This window comes from Symphalangus syndactylus, chromosome 7 (assembly GCF_028878055.3).
Source record: "Symphalangus syndactylus isolate Jambi chromosome 7, NHGRI_mSymSyn1-v2.1_pri, whole genome shotgun sequence".
In the NCBI taxonomy this organism is placed as follows: Eukaryota; Metazoa; Chordata; class Mammalia; order Primates; family Hylobatidae; genus Symphalangus; species Symphalangus syndactylus.
Genome location: NC_072429.2, coordinates 88242738 through 88269621, shown reverse-complemented (window position 1 = coordinate 88269621; position 26884 = coordinate 88242738). Strand labels below are relative to the sequence as shown.

General features: G+C 38.5%; 1 protein-coding gene across 8 annotated transcripts in view; it reads left to right on the top strand.

The window, feature by feature from the left end:
• Nucleotides 1-26884, top strand: part of LOC134737225 (uncharacterized) — a 133510-nt gene that overhangs the window by 63423 nt on the left and 43203 nt on the right. The window contains exons 1-2 of one of the 8 annotated variants that reach the window (XM_063643409.1): nucleotides 16861-22332; nucleotides 22648-22840. The exons of 4 other annotated variants lie outside the window; for them this stretch is intronic. In XM_063643409.1, coding sequence (XP_063499479.1) covers nucleotides 20665-21876 — 1212 coding nt within the window. In that variant the 5' untranslated portion in view covers nucleotides 16861-20664 and the 3' untranslated portion in view covers nucleotides 21877-22332; nucleotides 22648-22840. Of the gene's footprint in view, nucleotides 1-126; nucleotides 2406-5940; nucleotides 6160-16197; nucleotides 16360-16860; nucleotides 22333-22647; nucleotides 22841-26884 lie in introns of those variants that run through there. 3 more of the 8 variants (XM_063643415.1, XM_063643419.1, XM_063643418.1) reach the window with 3 other exon arrangements.

Here is a 26884-nt window from a genome sequence, read left to right as displayed (position 1 = left end):
AAATTTTAGTATGTATCAAAATCACCTGAGGTTGGGGTGCTTTTTAAAAGTACAAATTATTGGGTACTAGCCCCAGAGTTTTTTATTCAGGTCTGTGGAAATACCTGAGAATATGTTTCTAATAAGTTCCTAGGTGATGCTGTTGCTGCTTTCCGGAAACCAACATTTAAGAAGCACTGCTGCAACTGAAAAAGAGCTCGTATAGCCAAGACAATCCTAAGCAAAAATAACAAAGCTGGAGGCATCATGCTACCCGACTTCAAATGATACTGCAAGGCTACAGTAACCAAACAGCATGGTACTGGTACAAAAACAGAAACTTAGACAAATGGAACAAAATAGAGAACTCAGAAATAAGACTGCACAACTACAACCATCTGGTCTTTGACAAATCTGACAAAAATAAACAACGGGGAAGGATTCCCTGTTTAATAAATGGGGCTGGGAGAACTGGCAACTGGCTAGCTATATGGAGAAAACTGAAAGTGGACCCCTTCCTTACACTTTATACAAAAATTAAGATAAAGACTTAAATGTAAAACCCAAAACTATAAAAATGCTAGAAGAAAATCTAGGCAATACCATTCAGAACATAGGCACAGTCAAAGGTTTCTTGACGAAATCATCAAAAACAATTGCAACAAAAGGAAAAATTGACAAATGGGATCTAATTAAACCAAAGAGCTTCTGCACAGCAAAAGAAACTATCATCAGAGTGAACAGGCAACCTACAGAATGGGAGAAAATTTTTGCAATCTATCCACCTGACAAAGGTCTATTATCCATAATCTTCAAGGAACTTAAAATTTACAAGAAAAAACAAACAGCTCCGTTAAAAAGTGGGTAAAGGACATGAACAGACACGACTCAAAAGAAGACATGCATGCAGCCAACAAACATATGAAAAAAAGCTCAACATCACTGATCGTTAGAGAAATGCAGATCAAAACCACGATCAGATACTATCTCACTCCAGTCAGAATGATGATTATCAAAAAGTCAAGAAACCGATGCTGGCGAGGTTGCAGAGAAATAGGAATGCTTTTACATTGTTGATGGGAATGTAAATTAGTTCAACCATTGTGGAAGACGGTGTGGCGATTCCTCAAAGATCTAGAACCAGAAATACCATTTGACCCAGCAACCACCTTACTGGGTATATAACCAAAGGAATATAAATCATTATATTATAAAGATGCATGCACATGTATGTTCATCGCAGCACTATTCACAATAGCAAAGATATAGAATTAGCCCAAATGCCCATCAATGATAGACTGGATAAAGAAAACGTGTACATATACATCATGGAATGCTATGAAGCCGTAAAAAGGAACAAGATTATGTCCTCTGCAGGGACATGGATGGAGCTGGAAGCCATTGTGCCCAGCAAACTAATGCAGGAACAGAAAACCAAACACCGCATGTTCTCACTTATAAGTGGGAGCTGAACAGTGAGAACACAGAGAGGGCAATAACACACACTGGGGCCTCTCAGGGGTGTGGTGCGGGGAAGGACAGCATTAGGAAAAAAAGCTAATGCATGCTGGGCTTAATATCTAGGTGACAGTTTGATAGGTGCAGCAAACCACCATGGCATACGTTTACCTTTATAGCCTGCACATTCTGCATATGTACCCTGGAACTTAAAATAAAAATAAAAATTAAAAAGATAAACAAAACAAAAACAAAACAAACAACAAGAACAGAAACACTGCAGCATACATTCTTTCCTGCCTTTTCTAGGCTCTAGTGCTCTAGCACTCAGTTGTGTTAGAGTGGAGAGGAAGGAGAGCGAAAGGGAAGTGTCTCTTTACTTCGTTGGCTATTGTCGTGGTCCTCTCTTGGATGGTTGCTTCTCTCTGGCATCGTAACTACCAGCTGTTGATGTCTTCTGACCTACAGTATCCACATGCTGACTTTCTTGGGATGTCCCACATGTGTGTTATTTAAAGGGCTCTGAGGAGTGTGTGTCTCCCCACTACACAATTTCCCGATGGGTTAGATTCTGCTCTGGTTGGGTCCCTTCCATGTTTACCTTTGTTCTCACCATTGGTAGTCCACCCCATTCTCTTATTGGTGTGTGCTCCTCTAAGCCAGTCTCCACATGGCTGCCAGGGTGGTTTTTTTAAGACCCTAAATTGTATCATATTCTGCGTAGCCTGTCTCACTCTTATTTCCCCTCTTTAGTCCCTGTTTAACACCTTTCAATAACTTCATAAAATCTTACCTCCTTAACATGGCCCCAAGGGCCCTGGATGATCTAACCTTTGTCGCTGTTAACATTTATTGTACTGCCTTCTGGACTTTTTCATACTATTCGTTTATATTCAATATTAACAATATTGTATTATTGTTATATGTATACATTTGCTTACACAAAAATTTTGTGTATATTTTTATACACAAACATAAATGCTTATACGCACATATACACACAAACATACACACATTTACACACTTCTGCTTTTATAAACACAGGCTTGTTCTATACATATTATTCTGAATCTTTCTTTTCCTTCTAACAATTTTATTTAGGAGAGCTTTCCCTGTTAGAACACATAATAGTGATTTTCAAACTTTTATGGATAAGAATCAGCTGAGGCTTTAATGAAACATTTATGTCCAATGAATTCAGTAGGTCTGGGATGAGGCTCAGGGTATCTGCCTGTTTAATAAAATGCCAGTCAGCCTTAAAAAAGGAGCGTCTGCAATGTGAAAAGGAGCGTCTGCAATGTGCCAAAACATGGATGGACCTGGAGGGCATTATGCTAAGTTAAGTAAACCAGATACAGAAAGACAAATATACCATGATCTCACTTATATGTGGAATGTAAAAATAAAAGATCATATATATAGGGGAGAATAAAACAGTAGTTACCAGGGTTGGGGTGGAGTAGGGAGAGAAAATGGGGAAATGTAGGTCAAAGGATATAAAGTAGTGAATATGCAGGATAAACAATACACAACATGAGGATTATAGTTAATTAAAATGTACTGTATTCAGGATTTTTGCTAAATGAGTAGATTACAGATGCTCTTTTGAGGAGGGGATGAGTAACTATGTGAGACAATGGATGTTAGTGTTTGTTCCACTGTAGTAACCATTTTACTATTGTAATAAAAAAGGCATCTGAGACACTGAGACAGGTCTGAATCAATTTGGAAAGTTTATTTCGCCAAGGTTAAGGATGTGCCTGTGACACAGTCTCAGGAGGTCCTGATCACATATGTCCAAGGTGGTTGGGGGACAGCTTGGTTTTATACATTTTAGGGAGTCATGAGACATCAATTAATATAGGTAACATGTATGCTGGTTCAGTCTGGAAAGGCGGGACAACTTGAAGCAGGGAGGGGGCTTCCAGGTCATAGGTAGATAAGAGACAAATTGTTGCATTCTTTTGAGTAGTTTCTGGTTATCTCTTCGCTGAATGCACAATTTACGGGAATAGTCACTTACGCCTTAGTCTGGCTTAGTGACACATTAGGGCAAAGGAAGCAATCAGATTTGCGTTTGTCTCACGTGATCAGAGGGATAACTTTGAGTTTGTCCTTAACCTTGGCAAAATAAACATTCTAAATTGGTTGAGACCTGTCTCAGATGCCTTTTGGTTTACACTATATATGTAGTTTGTAACATAATGTTATATACCTTAAATATACACAATAAAATTTATTTATTTAAAAAAACCCAGTGATTTTGGTGCAGATGATCACTGGATCATAGAGAAATACTAATAGAAAATTTTCTCATTCTTTTTATGACTATGTTTCAATAGCATAAATGTTACATGATTTATCCATGTATTTTTTTCTTCAACTTTTATTTTAAGTTCAGGGGTATATGTGTAGGATGTGAAGGTTCGTTACATAAGTAAATCTGTGCCATGCACATACACGCCCATCATCCCATCACCTACATATTAAGCACAACATCCATTAGCTATTCTTCCTGATGCTCTCCTCCCCCAGTCCCCAACAGGCCCCAGTGTGTGTTGTACCCCACCTTGTGTCCATATGTTTTCATCATTCAGCTCCCACTTATAAGTGAGGACATGCAGTGTTTGTTTATTTTTTGTTCCTGCGTTAGTTTGCTGAGGATAATGGCGTCTAGCTCCATCCATGTCCCTGCATATGACATGAACTCATTTCTTTTATGACTGGTATTTCATTGTGGTTTTGATTTGCATTTCTCTGATGGCCAGTGATAATGAGCATTTTTTCATGTGTCTGTTGGCTGTATACATGTCTTCTTTTGAGAAGTGTCTGTTCATATCCTTCGCCCACATTTTGATGGGGTTGTTTGTTTTTTTCTTGTAAATTTGTTTGAGTTCATTGTAGATTCTGGATATTAGCCCTTTGTCAGATGAGTAGATTGCAAAAATTTTCTCCCATTCTGTAGATTGCCTGTTCACTCTGATGGTAGTTTCTTTTGCTGTGCAGAAGCTCTTTAGTTTAATTAGATCCCATTTGACAATTTTGGCTTTTGTTGCCATTGCTTTTGGTGTTTTAGACATGAAGTCCTTGCCCATGCCTATGTTCTGAATGGTATTGCCTGGGTTTTCTTCAAGGGTTTTTATGGTTTTAGACCTAATATTTAAGTCTTTAATCCATCTTGAATTAATTTTTGTACAAGGTGTAAGGAAGGGATCCAATTTCAGCTTTCTACATATGGCTAGCCAGTTTTCCCACCACCATTTATTAAATAGGGAATCCTTTCCCCATTTCTTGTTTTTGTCAGGTTTGTCAAAGATCAGATGGTTGTAGATGTGTGGTATTATTTCTGAGGGCTCTGTGGTGTTCCATTGGTCTATATGTCTGTTTTGGTACCAGTACCATGCTGTTTTGGTTACTGTAGCCTTGTAGTATAGTTTGAAGTCAGGTAGCGTGATGCCTCTAGCTTTGTTCTTTTGGCTTAGAATTGACTTGGCAATGCAGGCTCTTTTTTGATTCCATATGAACTTTAAAGTAGTTTTTTCCAATTCTGTGAAGAAAGTCATTGGTAGCTTGATAGGGATGGCATTGAATCTATAAATTACCTTGGGCAGTATGGCCATTTTCACGATATTCATTCTTCCTATCCATGAGCATGGAATGTTCTTCCACTTGTTTGTGTCCTCTTTTATTTTGTTGAGCAGTGGTTTGTAGTTCTCCTTGAAGAGGTCCTTCATATCCCTTGTAAGTTGGATTCCTAGGTATTTTATTCTCTTTGAAGCAATTGTGAATGGTAGTTCACTCATGATTTGGCTCTCTGTTTGTCTGTTATTGGTGTATAAGAATGCTTGTGATTTTTGCACATTGATTTTGTATCCTGAGACTTTGCTGAAGTTGCTTATCTGCTTAAGGAGTTTTGGGCTGAGATGATAGGGTTTTCTAAATATACAGTCATGTCATTTGCAAACAGGGACATTTTGACTTCCTATTTTCCTAATTGAATATCCTTTATTTCTTTCTCTTGCCTGATTGCCCTGGCCAGAACTTCCAACCCTATCTTGAATAGGAGTGATGAGACAGGGCATCCCTGTCTTGTGCCAGTTTTCAAAGGGAATGCTTCCAGTTTTTGCCCATTCAGTATGATACTGGCTGTGGGTTTGTCATAAATAGCTCTTATTATTTTGAGATACGTCCCATCAATACCTAATTTATTGAGAGTTTTTAGCATGAAGGGCTGTTGAATTTTGTCAAAGGCCTTTTCTGCATCTATTGAGATAATCATGTGGTTTTTGTCTTTGGTTCTGTTTATATGCTGGATTATGTTTATTGATTTGCATATGTTGAACCAGCCTTGCATCCCAGGGATGAAGCCCAGTTGATCATGGTGGATAAGCTTTTTGATGTGCTGCTGGATTTGGTTTGCCAGTATTTTATTGAGGATTTTTGCATTGATGTTCATCAGGGATATTGGTCTAAAATTCTCTTTTTTTGTTGTGTCTCTGCCAGGCTTTGGTATCAGGTTGATGTTGGCCTCATAAAATGTGTTAGGGAGGATTCCCTCTTCTTCTATCAATTGGAATAGTTTCAGAAGGAATGGTACTAGTTCCTCCTTGTACCTCTGGTAGAATTCGGCTGTGAATCCATCAGGTCCTGGACTCTTTTTGGTTGGTAAGCTATTGATTATTGCCACAATTTCAGAGCCTGTTATTGGTCTATTCAAAGATTCAGCTTCTTCCTGGTTTAGTCTTGGGAGGGTGTATTTGTCGATGAATTTAGATTTCTTCTAGATTTTCTAGTTTATTTTTGTAGAGGTGTTTGTAGTATTCTCTGATGGTAGATTATATTTCTGTGGGATTGTTGGTGATATCCCCTTTATCATTTTTTATTGCATCTATTTGATTCTTCTCTCTTTTCTTCTTTATTAGTCTTGCAAGTGGCCTATGAATTTTGTTGATCTTTTCAAAAAACCAGCTCCTGGATTCATTGATTTTTTTGAAGGGTTTTTTGTGTCTCTGTCTCCTTCAGTTCTGCTCTGATCTTAGTTATTTCTTGCCTTCTGCTAGCTTTTGAAGGTGTTTGCTGTTGCTTCTCTAGTTCTTTTAATTGTGATGTTAGGGTGTCAATTTTAGATCTTTCCTGCTTTCTCTTATGGGCATTTAGTGCTATAAATTTCCCTCTACACACTGCTTTGAATGTGTCCCAGAGATTCTGGTATGTTGTCTTTGTTCTCGTTGGTTTCAAAGAACATCTTTATTTCTGCCTTCATTTTGTTATGTACCCAGTAGTCATTGAGGAGCAGGTTGTTCAGTTTCCAGGTAGTTGAGCAGTTTTGAGTGAGTTTCTTAATCCTGAGTTCTAGTTTGATTGCACTGTGTTCTGAGAGACAGTTTGTTATAATTTCTGTTCTTTTACATTTGCTGAGGAGTGCTTTACTTCCAACTATGTGGTCAATTTTGGAATAAGTGTGATGTGGTGCTGAGAAGAATGTATATTCTGTTGATTTGGGGTGGAGGGTTCTGTAGATGTCTGTTAGGTCCACTTGGTGCAGAGCTGAGTTCAATTTCTGGATATCCTTATTAACTTTCTGTCTCGTTGATCTGTCTAATGTTGACAGTGGAGTTTTAAAGTGTCCCATTATTATTGTGTGGGAGTCTAAGTCTCTTTGTAGGTCTCTAAGGACTTGCTTTATGAATCTGGGTGCTCCTGTATTACGTCCATATATGTTTAAGATATTTAGCTCTTCTTGTTGAATTGACCCCTTTACCATTATGTAATGATCTTTGTCTCTTTAGTTTTTTGTTGGTTCAATTTCTGTTTATCAGAGACTAGGATTGCAATCCCTGCCTTTTTTTATTTTCCATTTGCTTGGTAGATCTTCCATCCCTTTATTTTGAGCCTACGTGTGTCTCTGCATGTGAGGTGTGTCTCCTCAATACAGCACACTGACAGATCTTGACTCTCTCCAATTTGCCAGTCTGTGTCTTTTAATTGGAGCATTTAGCCCATTTACATTTAAGATTAATATTGTTATGTGTGAATTTGATCCTGTCATTATGATGTTAGCTGGTTGTTTTGCTCGTTAGTTGATGCAGTTTCTTCCTAGCATCGATGGTCTTTACAATTTGGAATGTTCTTGCAGTGGGTGGTACCAGTTGTTCCTTTCCATGTTTAGTGCTTCCTTCAGGAGCTCCTGTAAGGCAGGCCTGGAGGTGACAAAATGTGTCAGCATTTGCTTGTCTGTAAAGGATTTTATTTCTCCTTCACTTATGAAGCTTAGTTTGGCTGGATATGAAATTCTGGGTTGAAAATTATTTTCTTTAAGAATGTTGAATATTGGCCCCACTCTCTTCTAGCTGGTAGAGTTTCTGCCGAGAGATCCACTGTTAGTCTGATGGGCTTCCCTTTGTGGGTAACCTGACCTTTCTCTCTGGCTGCCCTTAACATTTTTTCCTTCATTTCAACTTTGGTGAATCTGACATGTGTCTTGGAGTTGCTCTTCTCGAGGAGTATGTTTGTGGTGTTCTCTGCATATCCTGAATTTGAATGTTGGCTTGCCTTGCTGGGTTGGGGAAGTTCTCCTGGATAGTATCCTGCAGAGTGTTTTCCAACTTGGTTCCATTCTCCCCGTCACTTTCAGGTACACCAATGAAAGGAAGATTTGGTCTTTTCACATATTCCCATATTTCTTGGAGGCTTTGTTTGTTTCTTTTTACTCTTTTTTCTCTAAACTTCTCTTCTTGCTTCATTTCATTCATTTGATCTTCAATCACTGGTACCCTTTCTTCCAGTTGATTAAATTGGCTACTGAAGCTTGTGCATTCATCATGTAGTTCTCATGCCATGTTTTTCAGCGCCATCAGGTCATTTAAGGACTTCTCTACATTGGTTATTCTAGTTAGCCATTCATCTAATCTTTTTTCAAGGTTTTTACCTTCTTTGCGATGGGTTTGAACTTCCTCCTTTAGCTCGGAGATGTTTGATCATCTGAAGCCTTCTTCTCTCAACTCGTCAAAGTCATTCTCCATCCAGCTTTGTTCCGTTGCTGGCGACGAGCTGCATTCCTTTGGAGGTGGAGAAGTGTTCTGAATTTTAGAATTTTCAGCTTTTCTGCTCTGTTTTTTTCCCCATCTTTGTGGTTTTTATCTGTCTTTGGTCTTTGATGATGGTGACGTACAGATGGGGTTTTGGTGTGGATGTCCTTTCTGTTTGTTAGTTTTCCCAGGCTTTGTCAGTAACATTTAAAAAAAACACCAGTGTCTTAATATAGATCTTCCATCCTTATTGCCATCTCTCATTTTTCCAGTTTAGTGCCTTTAGTAAAATGAGTCTAACATTGTTAGCCCCATCCAGGTCAGAGTGTAGGCATGGCTTAGCTAGGTCCTCTGCATGGCTATAGTAAAGGCACCAGTTGGAGATGTGGTCTCACCTGAGGCTTGAATGGGGAATGATCCACTTCCTTGCTCATGTGGTTGTTAGAAGAATTCTGTTCCTTATGGGATGTTGGACTGAGTGCCTCAGTTTTTTGCTGGTTGTTTATCTGGAGGCTGCTCTCAGCTCCTTGCCACATGGGCATCTCCATAGGCAGCTTATAATGGAAAGTCACTTCTTTGCAAGAGAGAATCTCCTTGCAAGACAGATGTCAATATCTTATGAAACATAATCATGTGCATCCCATTTGCCTACTTTATTGGCCCAGAGAAAGTCACAGGTTCTGTCCACATTTAAGATAGGGGTACTACACAAGAGAATGAATACCAGGAGGTGGGACCATAATGGCCACCTGATGTGGTTTAGATCTCTGTCCCTGCCCAAATCTCATGTTGAATTGTAATCCCCATTGTTGGAGGTGGGGCCTGGTGGAAGGCGATTGAATCATGGGGGCGGTTTCCAATGGCTTAGCACCATCCCCATAGTCTTGTCCTGTGATACAGTTCCCATGAGATCTGGTTGTTTAAAAGTGTGTAACACCACTCCACTTCCTCCTTCTCTGGCCATGTGAAGTATTGGCTCCCCCTTTGCCTTCCACCATGATTTTGTTTCCAGCAACTTCCCCAGAAGCCAAGTAGATGCCAGCATCATGCTTCTTGTACAGCCTGTGGAACTACAAGCCAATTAAACCTCTTTTCTCCATAAATTACACAGTCTCAGGTATTTCTTTATAGCAATAAAGATAATACACCATCATATGATATGTCCATCTCAGACTGATTGTTCATCTGACTTTGACATTCTCACTCCTGTTAACATGGAGTGACACTGGCCAGTATATTATCATCAAACTAAAATGACAGCATTCTCAAATTATAGACTGTTTGGTTACAGGCATCCTGGATCAATAACAAATTATTTTTTTAAATTACTATTAAATAAAATTTAATTAATTATTATTAGTATACAAAATTAACTTTAAAAATGAAGTATTGTTCTCTTTAAGGTTAAGTTATTGATTGTTTTTATTAAAATTTATTCTGGAATATACATGCAAAGATATGTGAACAAACAGGTTAATAATAGTAATAAAGTAAATATTAACATATCCAACACCAGGTTGAGAAATTACTTGGGTAGTGGCTTAGAAATCCCCTGAGTGCTCCTCTTTTAAAATTTATAATCAAAGTGCTCTTTGATAATTTTCCTTTCTGTCCTCTTTCGGTGCTTATTACTCTCCTGAATTTTCTGTTAATCATTCCTTTGTGGTTCTTTACTGTTTTGACAGGTATATTTCTATCCCTAAACTAAATAGTGTTTATTCTGCCTCTTTTTGAATTTTATACATAGTGCGGTTCTTCTCTTTCACTCAAAATTATGATCTTAATTTATCTTTATTGTTCTTATTCTTACATATTGATGTATGGCTGTTGATATTGCACCATATACTATTATATTATACACCGTTTGAATATATTGCAATTTACATATCTATTGTATCATTTTTTTCTATTTTTTTTTTACCATGAGCAATGATGCTGTGGGATTTCTTGTTGATGTCTTCAGTCATAGATGCTCAAGAGTTTCTCTTTGCCACTTAAGAGTGGAATTACTGAATTATAGGTGATGTGCATGTTTAACTTTCCCAAGAATGCCTAACTACTATACAAACGGTTGTATCAGTTGACACTTACACCTGCAGTAGAAAAGTCTGTTTCTTTTTATAGGAGAAATTTACCAAGAGTCAGCTTTAAAATACTTTACCTCATCAGAGGCACGATGATTGTAATCAGTCACTTCAGAATTAAATGCTTAAGTGTAAAAAACTGACAGCTTGATTAAATCTTTCTGGCATGTGGGTAAATTTAAAATAAATGTATCTTAAGATTATAAACTTTGAGAGAGTTTAATTAAAGTTTAGAGGAGATTACAGCACAAATGTTTAGGAACTAAAAATCCCCTTTCATGTCCAATGCCGATTAATTCTTCTCCTCTTGCATTTCTAATTTATCAGCTTACTTCTGTTGCACTGATAGTGCTGCTACAATTTTCTACTTGGTGGTTATTTTAAAGCCAAGAGGCTAAATTTACCAAGCTGTAAACTTACCAAAGTGAAGCCAGGTTTACTCTTTGTATTAATCAATGGGATTTCTAAGCCCATGGTGAGTATTGAATTGGGAGATAAAGGCAAGTTGGAATCTCTGGGTAAAGAATCACCTAGAATTAAAAATATAAATGTACATTTATCAGGAAGGTCATGGTCTATTTCCTTATCTTCCTCACAAGAACACATTGTGCTTTAAAATTAAGTGTCAAAATTAGGGTAGATGTCATGCATAATTAGAAAAATTTGAGAACAATTTCCTCAAACTTATGCTCTTCACACTGTTGAGACTAATGGGCATATTAACATGAATTGCATTGAAAATCACCTGGAATGTAACATTTTAATATTCTTTATTAGAACATTTATTTATTTTGGAATATATTATTACTCTGTGAAATATTAGGTGTCTTTAGGTGTCTGTGAAATTGTTTTTATTGCATTTTATTATCTATTTAGCTCTTCTCTCTAATCACTCACCTGCATTGGCTAAATTAAAAAAAAGTTTTCTCTTACCACCTCTTATCTGACTGTAGGAAATCTTTTCTTGGGTTGCTGAGAGAGAAGCAGGAAGAGAAGAGCAGATAGGGGAGAGGGAGAGAGGGAAAAAGGGAGAGAAAGAAGAGGGGAGAAAGAAGCAGATGAGGGAAGGGCAGCAGAGTGGTCAGTGATAATAATGAATTGACATTCTTGCCAGATAAATTTCTGATTACAAGCTAAAAAGAATAGGATCTCTCCAGCCTGTGTATGTCTCCTCTTCCCTGGAGGAGAGGCAGGAGTCATATTATTCATTAATCTATGTCTTAGCCCAAGTTTCCTACAAAAAAAAGAAAGGAATCTGAGGCAAAGTTTACATGCCATTGCTTTATTGAGGACTTCAATCCTGGGGCAGCAAGAATAAAGTAAATTTGGCCATGGAGGAAGAAGAGCAAATACCAGATAGTGTGCTACTCAGCTGGTTACATTCTTATAGGTGACACAGCTGATTGCTTGGTCACATAGGACATTTCTGGAGTGGTCACCTGAAATCACTGTCTTAGAAAAATCTATTTGGATTAGAGGGGAGGCAGGCAAAATAATTTATCTGACATCTTCTTGTAATCTCCTGTTCCTCCTTGGTTAATATTTTTCCTCCAGGGCATTAAGCAGACCAACCTCCTCTGAGCAGCTGTTGGAGAACTCAGATTGCATGCCTCATGGGGAGTTGCTTCATTGGAACCTGGAAGTGGTGGGAAAAGCCAGAGTTTCTGGGTGTCGGGTTAGTTTATGCTTGGACATGGCGTTGGGGCTCACTCCAGGAAGTGGTTGGAAACAACCGGCAGTTTTAAGAGAGAGGCTCACTGCAGCCTAAGGCCAGCTGCGATAGTAGATTGTCAGTAGGCTGACCTGGCCCAGCTGTTACATCTGTGGACCACACAGGTGGGGGATCCTGGAGTGGCTCCTCAAGTAGTCAGTTAACTCACTGTCCCAATTATCTGAAGAAAATTTGGATCAGGATTTAGAATGCTTCCCCTCTTCTACAGAATCACAACCTGCGAATATGTTTATGCGTTTTTTGAGGTTCTTGTTCAGGGAAGAGAGCTGAGATGATGGAACAGAAGAAAGATAATTAGCAGATGGGCCATTAAGAGCATAAATTTAATTTTTAATTAAAATGCATGTTTCTCATATTGAAGTTATTGTTGGATAAGAGGAAGCATTTCAGGGCCGAGGGGGTGGGAACTGACCTAAGACTGGATAAGTCTCAGAAACTGACTTGACTATAAATGTATAAACGAATAAGTTAGAGGCCAGTGTGGCTCAAACTGCCAGTGCTACCAGGGAGCTCACTGGGTGGGAGGCCTTGTGTGGTGTGGTTTGGCAGGGTAAGGTTTTGGAGCCTGGTGCTGGTGTGAAGTCTGGCAGGACCGTTCGTTATTCCTTCACGACAGTGGGAGCAAGATCCCACCCTCAGGACTGTAGGAAAGCGGGAGAGAGCTCCAGGTAAGATTCCAATCTTTAGTTGAATACTAGGGTATGCCAGTAGAGAAATAATAGAATGAAGCTCCCCGTGAACTGAGCCAAAAATTAGGCTGAAGTTTGAAGGAAAGAAGAAAAGCAGGATTGTCTTTTAGGGACCCTGCAGACACCCTGGCTCATTCATGCATACTTTATAGTAGGTGTGCCTAGAAAATAAGGTTTCCTTACCATGTGAAGTTAGAAAAGACCAGGGGAAAATGAATTGAAAATATGCATATTATCTTCTGTTGCTTGAAACATTTTTCAGATGCATTCAGAAAGTTGACATTTGTTTTGGGACAGGTGGTCTCAGAAGACCTTAAAAGAATCATGTTGCATATCTCAAAAATATCTGGAATTCCTTTTTGGAGTCCGTGTTACTAAGATTTGTTTTTAAAAACCCATCCTGTTTGTTTTCAATTTTACTGTGGTATCAAAGATTATTTTCTCACCTGCTTTGAAAATATTTGATATGAATAACTTCCTTATAATCTCAATCAGCTATTTTCATATTACTGTATATTATTATTACTTTCAAAGATAGGAATTTCTCTTGCATATCAATTCCATAGAATCAGAGGGGGCCAAATACTTTTTAAAGCTCTTTTAACCAATTATAATGCACATTATTTACAAACTATTTTTGTTTCTGATTTAATGTAATTTATTGATTAAATTTTATTTTCTTGAAGACATTAACATTTTCTGTTAAAAGACAGAAAATCCTTTTGGAAAAACATCATTGTCACTCTTTTTTTAAAATTATTATTATACTTTAAGTTTTAGGGTACATATGCACAATGTGCAGGTTTGTTACAGATGTATCCATGTGCCATGTTGGTGTGCTGCACCCATTAACTCATCATTTAGCATTAGGTATATCTCCTAATGCCATCCCTCCCCCCTCCCCCCACCCGACAACAGTCCCCGGAGTGTGATGTTCCCCTTCCTGTGTCCATGTGTTCTCATTGTTCAATTCCCACCTATGAGTGAGAACATGCGGTGTTTGGCTTTTTGTCCTTGCGATAGTTTACTGAGAATGATGGTTTCCAGTTTCATCCATGTCCCTACAAAGGACATGAACTCATCATTTTGTATGGCTGCATAGTATTCCATGGTGTATATGTGCCACATTTTCTTAATCCAGTCTATCGTTGTTGGACATTTGGGTTGGTTCCAAGTCTTTGCTATTGTGAATAGTGCCGCAATAAACATACGTGTGCATGTGTCTTTATAGCAGCGTGATTTATAGTCCTTTGGGTATATACCCAGTAACGGGATGGCTGGGTCAAATGGTATTTCTAGTTCTAGATCCCTGAGGAATCGCCACACTGACTTCCACAATGGTTGAACTAGTTTATAGTCCCACCAACAGTGTAAAACTGTTCCTATTTCTCCACATCCTCTCCAGCACCTGTTGTTTCCTGACTTTTTAATGATGGCCATTCTAACTGGTGTGAGATGGTATCTCATTGTGGTTTTGATTTGCATTTCCCTGATGGCCAGTGATGATGAGCATTTTTTCATGTGTCTGTTGGCTGCATAAATGTCTTCTTTTGAGAAGTATCTGTTTATGTCCTTCACCCACTTTTTGATGGGGTTGTTTGTTTTTTTCTTGTAAATTTGTTTGAGTTCATTGTAGATTCTGGATATTAGCCCTTTGTCAGATGAGTAGGTTGCAAAAATTTTCTCCCATTCTGTATGTTGCCTGTTCACTCTGATGGTAGTTTCTTTTGCTGTGCAGAAGCTCTTTAGTTTAATTAGATCCCATTTGTCAATTTTGGCTTTTGTTGCCATTGCTTTTGGTGTTTTAGACATGAAGTCCTTGCCCATTCCTATGTCCTGAATGGTATTGCCTAGGTTTTCTTCTAATGGTTTTAGGTCTAACATGTAAGTCTTTGATCCATCTTGAATTAATTTTTGTATAAGGTGTAAGGAAAGGATCCAGTTTCAGCTTTCTACATATGGATAGCCAGTTTTCCCAGCACCATTTATTAAATAGGGAATCCTTATCCCATTGCTTGTTTTTGTCAGGTTTGTCAAAGATCAGATAGTTGTAGATATGCGGCATTATTTCTGAGGGCTCTGTTCTGTTCCATTGATCTATGTCTTTGTTTTGGTACCAGTACCATGCTGTTTTGGTTACTGTAGCCTTGTAGTATAGTTTGAAGTCAGGTAGCATGATGCCTCCAGCTTTGTTCTTTTGGCTTAGAATTGACTTGGCGATGCAGGCTCTTTTTTGGTTCCATATGTACTTTAAAGTAGTTTTTTCCAATTCTGTGAAGAAAGTCATTGGTAGCTTGATGGGGATGACATTGAATCTATAAATTACCTTGGGCAGTATGGCCATTTTCACAATATTGATTCTTCCAACCCATGAGCATGGAATGTTCTTCCATTTGTTTGTATCCTCTTTTATTTCATTGAGCAGTGGTTTGTAGTTCTCCTTGAAGAGGTCCTTCATGTCCCTTGTAAGTTGGATTCCTAGGTATTTTATTCTCTGTGAAGCAATTGTGAATGGGAGTTCACTCATGATTTGGCTCTCTGTTTGTCTGTGATTGGTGTACAAGAATGCTTGTGATTTTTGCACATTGATTTTGTATCCTGAGACTTTGCTGAAGTTGCTTATCAGCTTAAGGAGATTTTGGGCTGAGACAATGGGGTTTTCTAGATATACAATCATGTCATCTGCAAACAGGGACGATTTGACTTCCTCTTTTCCTAATTAATACCCTTTATTTCCTTCTCCTGCCTGATTGCCCTGGCCAGAACTTCCAACCCTATGTTGAACAGGAGTGGTAAGAAAGGGCATCCCTGTCTTGTGCCAGTTTTCAAAGGGAATGCTTCCAGTTTTTGCTCATTCAGTATGATACTGGCTGTGGGTTTGTCATAGATAGCTCTTATTATTTTGAGATACATCCCATCAATACCTAATTTATTGAGAGTTTTTAGCATGAAGGGCTGTTGAATTTTGTCAAAGGCCTTTTCTGCATCTATTGAGATAATCATGTGGTTTTTGTCTTTGGTTCTGTTTATATGCTGGATTACATTTATTGATTTGCATATGTTGAACCAGCCTTGCATCCCAGGGATGAAGCCCACTTGATCATGGTGGATACGCTTTTTGATGTGCTGCTGGATTCGTTTTGCCAGTATTTTATTGAGGATTTTTGCATCAATGTTCATCAAGGATATTGGTCTGAAATTCTCTTTTTTGGTTGTGTCTCTGCCAGGCTTTGGTATCAGGATGATGCTGGCCTCGTAAAATGTGTTAGGGAAGATTTCCTCTTTTTCTATTGATTGGAATAGTTTCAGAAGGAATGGTACCAGTTCCTCCTTGTACCTCTGGGAGAATTCAGCTGTGAATCCATCAGGTCCTGGACTCTTTTTGGTTGGTAAGCTATTGATTATTGCCACAATTTCAGAGCCAGTTATTGGTCTATTCAGAGACTCAACTTCTTCCTGGTTTAGTCTAGGGAGGGTGTATTTGTCGAGAAATTTATCCATTTCTTCTAAATTTTCTAGTTTATTTGAGTAGAGGTGTTTGTAGTGTTCTCTGATGGTAGATTGTATTTCTGTGGGATCAGTGCTGATATCCCCTTTATCATTTTTTATTGCATCTATTTGATTCTTCTCTCTTTTCTTCTTTATTAGTCTTGCTAGTGGTCTATCAATTTTGTTGATCTTTTCAAAAAACCAGCCCCTGCATTCATAAATTTTTTGAAGGGTTTTTTGTGTCTCTATTTCCTTCAGTTCTGCTCTGGTTTTAGTTATTTCTTGCTCTTGATGCTTTTAAGTAATCATTTCCCTCTAATTAAATTGGAATGGAATTGCCTTGTTCAAAAGTTGATCAGAACACAGAATTTGTAACAATGGTTTTAGAGATTTGGTGCTAATTCCTGTTTTCCACCTTCTACAATCTTTGTTCCAGCAGACATTCAAAAGTTTTCTGTCTCTAGTGTCTGTTTTTACGTACATTGCAGTGACACATCTTCCTCTGGCAGCTGGTTTGCTTTGCTCTAGTGCTCCCTTCATCTTCCATCTATTCTTCATCTTCTCAGATCACAGCCAGTCACAGGCAGAGTAACTTAGAAACCAACAGAGTGGCAAAACAGAGCAGCTGTTAGGGGAACAGAGCATGACATGTGGGAGACGAAGGGGGGAAACTCAAGTGAACAAACTGATGCAAGTCTGCAGGTTAGAACATTTGACCCAGAAATATTTAGATGTGTAACTAATTCTTGAGATTGGCAAATCTATGTAGCTTAATAAGATGAACGCTCCTTCTGATATTCTTCTTTTCCCCATTCACCTTCATATATATTAATGAAGAAAAACAAAGCAGGCTTTGGCTAAAATAAAACAAAAAACCAGGACTATTACTTTGCAAAGCAAGTCTTTGAAACTATATGCAATCAGAATATTTTATAAGTTTCCACTTTATCAAGTCAGAAGGGGATGGAAAAAGGTTATGATATAGTCAGGTGCTTTTAGTTCCTTGTCTCTAAGTCTTTAAATACTTTGCCTCTCTGTGTCATTTGATTGAATCCTGTGAGATTCACATTATTTCAGACGTTTTAAAGCTTCAGCAGTCTCATTCTGTGTCTTTCTCCTGTGCACTCACACTTAGAACAGTTGCATTTATTTGTTGGAATTTCAGCCAGAATCCCTTGGCATACTTCAAATTAACTTACTGCAGCCTTCTTGCTATGTGTAGTCATGTTTGCTTTAGTCAAGGATGCCCTGTAGTGGGTTTCTCCTGTCTGTAGCTTTGTATTCATTTTTATGCATTGGCGGCATTTCTGGTGATTCTTTGAAGTATTTTAGTGTTATTGATTATTAGAGTGGAAGGAGCCGGAGTCCATCCTGCTCAGTTTACAGATGATGTATCTGAGTCTCAGAGCAGAAAAATGTCATGTCCAGTGCTTGCAGCTTGCTTGGGCAGAGTAGGATTAAGAAAGGCCAGCACATATTTCACTTCACTAGGCGCATTTATCATTTTGAAAGACACTTTTAGTCTTCCATCTGCAATTTATTGTTTTATGGTATATTATGCAAAGAAATGGACATATTTGTTATTGCAATGGATAAAATAAGCCTTTATTAAAACATTGAACACATCCTTAAAATTTAGTTGTGCCATTAACTTTATCTTAAAAAAATGACACAAATTACAAGCTAAAGAATGAATAGACCCATTGTTTAAACCTTCTGCTTTTTACTTCTGAATCAGGAATAAGAAAGACAGAATGAATATTTGCTTTTGCTCTTCTGTTTATTCATTCATCACTATTTATAAGTATTGACTATCTGCTATGTAACAAACAGTGTGCTAGATTCTGCACAGATATAAGGATAATTGAGTCTCCCCTGGAAGAGCTCGGTGTCAAAAGGGCTAAAACAGACTTGCATATATTCACAATTGCAGCATAGTGTAACCAATACTATAATAGAAGCAGGTCCAGAATTCTATGAAAACATGGAAGAAGAAAGATTAACTTCAAAAAAAGCTTCATTGGGAGATGACATTTACATTGTGTCATGAAGAATGTGTAGACATTGATCAGGTGGTAAAAATGTATAGGTATAAGTGAGAATCCCAGGCAGAGGGATTTTGAGACACACAGTTTTATGAAGAAATAAAATACTTCAGTGAGTGTGTGAGCAGAAATATGTTAGCAGAAAATGTGAGCTGAATAATGAAGAGAGATAGTTTTAGAAGAACGATTAGCATATGACCATATGGGGCCCTGTGCATGACTCTAAAGAGCTTAGCTCTTATTTTAGCTACATGGAAGCAAGGAGTCTGTCTAACTCACCATTATATCCACAATGCCAGCATGACACTCAAATAGGAAGGTATCACTATGATGAAAAGAGACTATAAAGTTGTTTGATTAGCATTAAGGAAAATATCTAAGAAGCTTTCAGAATAGCCCATGCAAGAGATCAAGCATCAGAAATGAAAGATTAATGATTTCTTAGTCTCCTTGGGCTGCTATAACAAAATATCATTGTCTACATAGCTTATAAACAAGATAAATTTATTTCTTATAGCTGAGGAGGCTGGAAAGTCTAAGATCAAGGCACTGGAAGATTTGATGTCTAGTAAAGGTCTGTTCCTCATAGATGGCACCTTCTAGCTGTGTTCTCACATGGTGGAAGAGGCAAACAAGCTCCCCTAGGCCTCTTTGATAAAGGCACTAATCCCATTCATAGGGCTCTTACGTCGTGAATTAATTGCCTCTCAAAGGCTCCACCTCCTAATACCAGCACCTTGGGGTTAGGATTTCAACATACGAATTTTGGAAGACACAAACATTCAGACCACAGTGGCTGAGACGAAGAAAATTAGAAAGATATAAAAGGAAAAACTGACAGAATTAGGTGTCTGGTTAAGGGTGGTGCTGGAGTGGAAGGCATCAAGGAAGATTCCAAGGTCTCTAACATGAAAGCACAGATGATGATTTTGTCAACTAGAGCTGGAGAAAGAGAAAACATGAGGGGGAAGGAAATGAGTGGTTTTAGAATAAGAATCCAAATGACAATGTTCAGTAGCAGTTGGAAATGTGCATCTGGAGTTTGGATGAAAGACAGTGATATAGATTTGGAAGTCATCCACAGTCAGAGTCATACATGTGACTACTGAAGCCAGGGGAATGGTGGATTAGGTTACTTACAGAGTGAATGAAAACAGAAGAGACTCTGGGAGGAAATTCTGGGAAGTCACCATGATGGTTATGTAGAGTATGATAAATATCAGGATAAAAAGTGTCTTAAACTACCCTTGACTTAACAGTCATTATTCATTCATTCAACAAATATTTAGGCACCTTCTAAATTCCAGACACTGCATTAGGCACTAGAGATACAAAGATGAGAAAAAAAATACAGCCTCTGTTTTCAAAAAAAGATTATAGTTTAAAGGAAAGACAGGTAAGATAAATTGGACAGAATTTAGTGTGGCAGGGGCTGCTAAGTGGTATAATAGAGGTAGGATGGGGAAGAACTGTAAAAGGGCATCTAAAAGAGAGTTTAGGAATGGAGTTGTTAGGGGGATAGGAGGCAGGTGGGGAGTGGAATTGGAACTTGGAAGAGGTAGTTTCCTAGAGAATAATGAGAGAGCTGAGATGAGTCATGAAAGATGATCAGATGATATCCATGTGATATGCATTGGCTGTGTCCTCACCCAAATCTCATCTTGAATAGTAGCTTCCATAATCTGCACCTGTTGTGGGAGGGACCTGATGGGAGGTAATTGAATCATGGGGCTGGTTACCTCCATGCTGTTCTCATAGTAGTGTGTGAGTTTTCATGAGATCTGATGGTTTTATAAGGGGCTTTCTTCTCTTTGCTTGGGGCTTCTCTCTCCTGCCGCCCTGTGAAGAGGTGCCTTCTGCCATGATTGTAAGTTTCCTGAGGCCTCCCAAGCCATGTGGAACTGTGAGTCAGTTAAACCTCTTTTCTTTATAAATTACCCAGTCTCGGGTATTTTCTCATAGCAGTGTGAGAACATAATAATACAAAAGAATGGTATTAGGAGTGGGGTGCTGCTATAAGGATACCCAAAAATGTGAAAGCAACTTTGGAATTGAGTAACAGGCAGAGGTTGGAATAGTTTGGAGGGCTCAGAAGAAGATAGGAAAATATGGGAAAGTTTGGAACTTCCTAGAGACTTGGAGAGTTCAGAAGACAGGAAAATGTGGGAAAGTTTGGAACTTCCTAGAGACTTGTTGAATGGCTTTGACCAAAATGCTGATAGTGATATGGACAATGAAGTCCAGGCTGAGATGGTCTCAGATGGAGATAAGAAATTTATTGGGAACTGGAGCAAAGATGACTCTTGCTATGCTTTAGTGGAGAGACCGGGGACATTTTGCCTCTGCCTTAGAGATCTGTGGAACTTTGAACTTGAGAGAGATGATTTAGGGTATCTGGTGGAAGAAATATCTAAGTGGCAAGTCTTTCAAGAAGAAGCAGAACAAAAGAGTTTGGGAAATTTGCAGTCTAATGATGTGACAGAAAAGAAAAGCCCCTTTTCTGGGGAGAAATTCAAGCTGGCTGCAAAAATTTTCATAAGTAACAAGGAGCTGAATGTTAATCACCAAGACAATAGAGAAAATGTCTTCAGGGCATGTCAGAGACCTTCATGGCAGCCTCTCCCATCACAGGCCTGGAGGCCTAGGAGGAAAAAATGGTTTCCCTGGCTGGGCCCAGGGTCCCCCTGCTCTGTGCAGCCTCAGGACATGGTGCCCTGTGTCTCAGCTGCTTCAGCTCCAGCCATGGTTAGAAGGGGCCAAGGTACAGCTTGGGCCATTGCTTCAGAGGGTGCAAGCCCCAAACCTTGGTGTTTTCCACAGAGTGTTGAGCCGGTGGGTACTCAGAAGTCAACAATTGAGGTTTGGGAACCTCCCCCTAGATTTCAGAGGATGTACAGAAATGCCTGGATGTCCAGGCAGAAGTTTGCTGCAGGGGTGGAGCCCTCATGGAGAACCTCTGCTAGGGCAGTGTGGATGGGAAATGTGGGGTCAGAACCCCCACACAGAGTCCCCACTAAGGTACTGCCTAGTGGAGCTGTGAGAAGAGGGCCACTGTCCTCCAGACTCCAGAATGGTAGATCCACTGACAGCTTGCACAGTGCACCTGGAAAAGCCACAGACACTCAGTGCCAGCCTGTGAAAGCAGCCAGAAGGGGGACTGTATCCTGCAAAGCCACAGGGGTGAAGCTTCCCAAGGCAGTGGGAGCCCACTTCTTGCATCAGCATGACCTGTATGTGAGACATAGAATCAAAGGAAATCACTTTGGAACTCTAAGGCATAATGACTGCCCTATTGGATTTTGTACTTGTATGGGGACTGTAGCCCCTTTGTTTTGGCCAATTTCTCCCATTTGGAATGGGTGCATTTACTAAATGCCTCTACCCCCATTGTTTCTAGGAAGTAACTAACTTTCTTTCCATTTTATAGGTTCATAGGCAGAAGGGACTTGCCTTGTCTCAGATTAGACTTTGGACTTGGACTTTTGGTTTAATGCTGGAATGAGCTAAGACTTTGGGGGAACTGTTGGAAAGGCACGATTGTGTTTTGAAATGTGAGGACATGAGATGTGGGAGGGGCCAGAGGTGGAATGATAGGGTTTGGCTGTGTCCCCACCCAAATCTCATCTTGAATTGTAGCTCCCATAATCCCCACATGTTGTGGGAGGGACCTGGTGGGAAATAATTGAATAATGGGGCCAACCTCTGTGCTGTTCTCATGATAGTGAGTGAGTTCTCGTGAGATCTGATGGTTTTATAAGGGGCTTTTCCCCCTTTCTTCAGCACTTCTCTCTCCTGTTGCCCCGTGAAGAGGTGCCTTCTGCCACAATAGTAAGTTTCCTGAGGCCTCCCCAGCCTGGCGAGACTGTAAGTCAATTAAATATTTTCTCTTTATAAATTACCCAATCTCGGGTATTTCTTCATAGCCAGCGTGAAAATGGACTAATACACCAGGTGAAAAGGGTGTATATGTGCGTGTGTGTGTGGTGTAGGGGGTGAAAAGTCTGATTCTGGGATACTTCTTCCTCTTCTCTTTTTAAGACCTAAATTGTCTGGTGTCAAGGATAAGAAGGGAAGAAGGACAAATGCCCCTTTTTTCCTAATTGCTTATGATCTTTGTCCCTCCCTGTGTTTGATTTCCTGTAGGGAAGGCTTTGCTTCTCTAAGTAACACCTGTTGGCCATGGAGGGCTTCTGTGTGGCAGGCTTCTGCATGCTGATTTTCTAAGAAGGCATGTGGTTGGAGGTTTCTGAAGATTCCTACTGGACTTCTTCTCTATACAGAACCCCTCTTCCTGGGGGTCATCTCACCTGACTGCTGAGGGCATTCATGGCACTGTGTAAGGCAAGCAAAATGGTCATCAGACATGAATTGTGACTGAATAATTAATATTAATGCATTATTCATGTGACTCATAATTTACCATTAGTATTCAAAGCTGTTAATTCTATTCCATAATGCAAAAAATATTTGGCATGATGCACAGGTTAAATTTACTATTCACTACATCTGTTAAAAAAGTGGAAAATCTTGAGTTGGTTAAAATTACTCACAAAACATTTTCAGATGTTCATAGTACAGTGAATGTTGCTGCAGTCCTCTCTTTATTGAAGTGTACTCTCTTAAATAAAAACCATCTGTAAAACTTTTGAAAAAAACAAATAAGGAACCAAGTGATGATTCAATTTTAGTACTTGCAGCATCATGTTTATATTAATAAATTCAAACAGAAGAGAAAGTTGCAGCTCTAGACAAAGTGCCACCAACTCATGTCATAAAATGTTTGTGGTTGAAACATTTTCTTATAGAAAAATATTTGTTGAAAATAAAAAACTTGTATTTTTATAAGACATCCAATTACCAGCAGGTGAATTCATTGCAAAATTGATAAAACTTATTTGGTTAGGTGGTAGTTGTAAAAGTTTGACTTTTCTTATTATTGAGAAGTGCTATGTGATCAGATGAGCTGTGCGGTCAGACCTCCTTGGTTTGAGTCCCAGATCAGCATTCTACTAATAGGGTGATCTTAGCCAGGGTGATCTTAGCCAAGTCCCTTACTCATTCTTGAACTCAATTTCTAATCTTTAAAATAAAATCATGAAACAATTTTAAAACTTCTGATTCAATGTTTAATAAAGTAAACATTATATTAAGGACTCTTTGGGGTCCTTAATACATTTTTTAAATTTTTATTATACTTTACGTTTTAGGGTACATGTACACAATGTGCAGGTTTGTTACATATGTATACATGTGCCATGTTGGTGTGCTGCACCCATTAACTCATCATTTAGCATTAGGTATATCTCCTAAAGCCATCCCTCCCCCTTCCTCCCACCCCACAACATTCTCCGGTGTGTGATGTTCCCCTTCCTGTGTCCATGTGTTCTCATTGTTCAATTCCTGCCTATGAGTGAGAACATGCAGTGTAGTGGGCGAAGGATATGAACAGACACTTCTCAAAAGAAGACATTTATGCAGCCAAAAAACACATGAAAAAATGCTCATCATCACTGGCATCAGAGAAATGCAAATCAAAACCACAATGAGATACCATCTCACACCAGTTAAAATGGAGATCATTAAAAAATCAGGAAACAACAGGTGCTAGAGAGGATGTGTAGAAATAGGAACACTTTTACACTGTTGGTGGGACTGTAAACTAGTTCAACCATTGTGGAAGTCAGTGTGGTGATTCCTCAGGGATCTAGAACTAGAAATACCATTTGACCCAGCCATCCCATTACTTGGTATATACCCAAAGGATTATAAATCATGCTGCTATAAAGACACATGCACACATATGTTTATAGCGGCACTATTCACAATAGCAAAGACTTGGAACCAACCCAAATGTCCAACAATGATAGACTGGATGAAGAAAATGTGGCACATATACACCATAGAATACTATGCAGCCGTAAAAAATGATGAGTTCATGTCCTTTGTAGGGACATGGATGAAGCTGGAAACTCTCAGCAAACTATCGCAAGGACAAAAAACCAAACGCTGCGTGTTCTCACTCGTAGATGGGAATTGAACAATGAGAACACATGGACACAGGAAGGGGAACATCACACACCGGGGAATGTTGTGGGGTGGGGGGAGGGGGGAGGGATGGCATTAGGAGATATACCTAATGCCAAATGACGAGTTAATGGGTGCAGCACACCAACATGGCACATGTATACATATGTAACAAACCTGCACATTGTGTACATGTACCCTAAACCTTAAAGTATAATAATAATAATAATAAAAATGTATTAAGGACCCCAAAGAGCTATTGATTTTGTGAGTCCTTAATATAATGTTTACTTTATTAAACATTGAATCAGAAGTTTTAAGATTGTTTCATAATTTTATTTAATATAAAAAAATAAAATGAGGAGAGAAGAGTACGGACCTCATAGAGTTGATGTAGGGGATTAAATGAGATAATCCATGTATAGTGTTTAACAGAGAATCTGGCTTATAACAAGCAATCAAAGTCAACTAGTACTTATACAGTCTAAAGTAGTTGTCATCACAAAGTTTTATCATCGTGATCCAGATTTTGATCTTATGTAGTTTTATGATACAGAGTTAATTTTCTTAAGAAATTATTTTTTAAATCTGTATGTTGAAAATCTGGTTATATTGGTTCAAATATAGGTGACCAAATGAGCTAGTACTACATAAACACTTTATTATATTTTTTTAAAGTGTGGAAATGGTGGTACAAGAGCTCTCAGATTTTTTTGAGGGATAGATGTTGAACAAAAGGGAAATGCTTAGTTGAAGTGTAAGATAAGGATATGAGTCGCCAGTGGTTTGGGGATAAAGAATGATAAAAGGAGGGACTGGAGAGTGGGAATGGGTTGTTTAGACCTTACAGTTTTGTCAGGTGTGACCCCGTATCACCTATCAAAGAAAAGAGCTATTCAGGTTGCCTTTCTTGTAGCACCTATGCATATAAATATATGTGTATACTATTGTATGCAGCTTCTTGTTTCTCATAGCACTATTACTAAAATAATCTTACACTGAGTGGTGTGTATTATCTCCAGTGAACAAAACAGAACAAAGAGAGTTTATGAGTCAATTCTTTAAAACCACATGTCTGGAAATATTCCAGCTGCTAAATGTCAACAGTGAATTTGATGGGATTTACAATGTAAAGGATAAAGTCACAGGATTAAACAGCTAATTACAAGAGAGGTAATACTATGAAAGGGGAAGTAGAGGGAACTATTGGAACATGTCGGGGAGAGGCCTTTAATTTTGTCCAAGAATTCAGAAAGGCCTTGTGGAGGAAATGTACTTAAGCTGAGACCGGACATGTAAGTTGATGTGGCCAAGTAATTTGGAAGGAAAACAAGAATAAAAGGGAGGGACAAGTATTCTAGACAGTGGGATAAACATGTGCAATGACCTGGAAAGAAGAGAAAGAACATGATGTGAAGGATTGAAAATACAGTTTACTGATACTACTGGGAGTCATAAAAGCACATGGCTTAAAGGAGAGAAAATAACTAATGCATGCTGAGCCCATGATGAACAGAATATCTAATGTCCAGAGAGCAGCCTACATAATTCACTACCTAGTATTTTGCTTCATCAGTCTACCAAGTCAGGAAGTCATCCATTAGTGACAGGATGTGCTATACCTGGTGTCCCCAATATCATTAGCATTCACATTTTAAAAATAACTATTTATTTAATTTTTAACTTGATGAATAATAATTATATATTCATATTCATCGGTTACATAGTGATGTTTTAGTACATATAATATATAATGATCAGATTTGGAAAATCAGCATATCCATCTTCTCAAACATTTATTATTTCTCTGTGTTGTGACCATTCAGTATCGTCCTTCTAGCTTTTGTAAGTATATTTATTGTTAACTATAGTCATCTGACATTGGTATAGAAGACTAGAATTTATTGCCCCATCTAGATGTAATTTTGTATTCATTTAAAATTTAAAAAATTCACATTGATACATAATATTTTACACGTTAATGGGTACAGGTGATATTTTGCTACATGCATAAAATGTATAATGATCAATATCACTTTGAGTATTTGTCATTTCCATGTTTTGGGAACAAATCATCATCTCTTTTAGCTACCGTGAAATATACAGTACATGGTTTTTAACTATAATCACTGTATACTCTACTTTCCAATGAGCGAATTTATACATTTTATCTAACTGTATGGTTGTACTCAACAACCTACCTCTCTTATCGCCCTAACTTTTTATTCTTTAGCAAATCCCCCTCTGTAGTTCCCTCCTTCCTACCCTTCTCAGCCTCTAGTATTTTCTGTTCTACTTTTTACTTCTGTGAGATCAACATTTTTTAGCATCCACATATGAATGAGAACATGAGCAG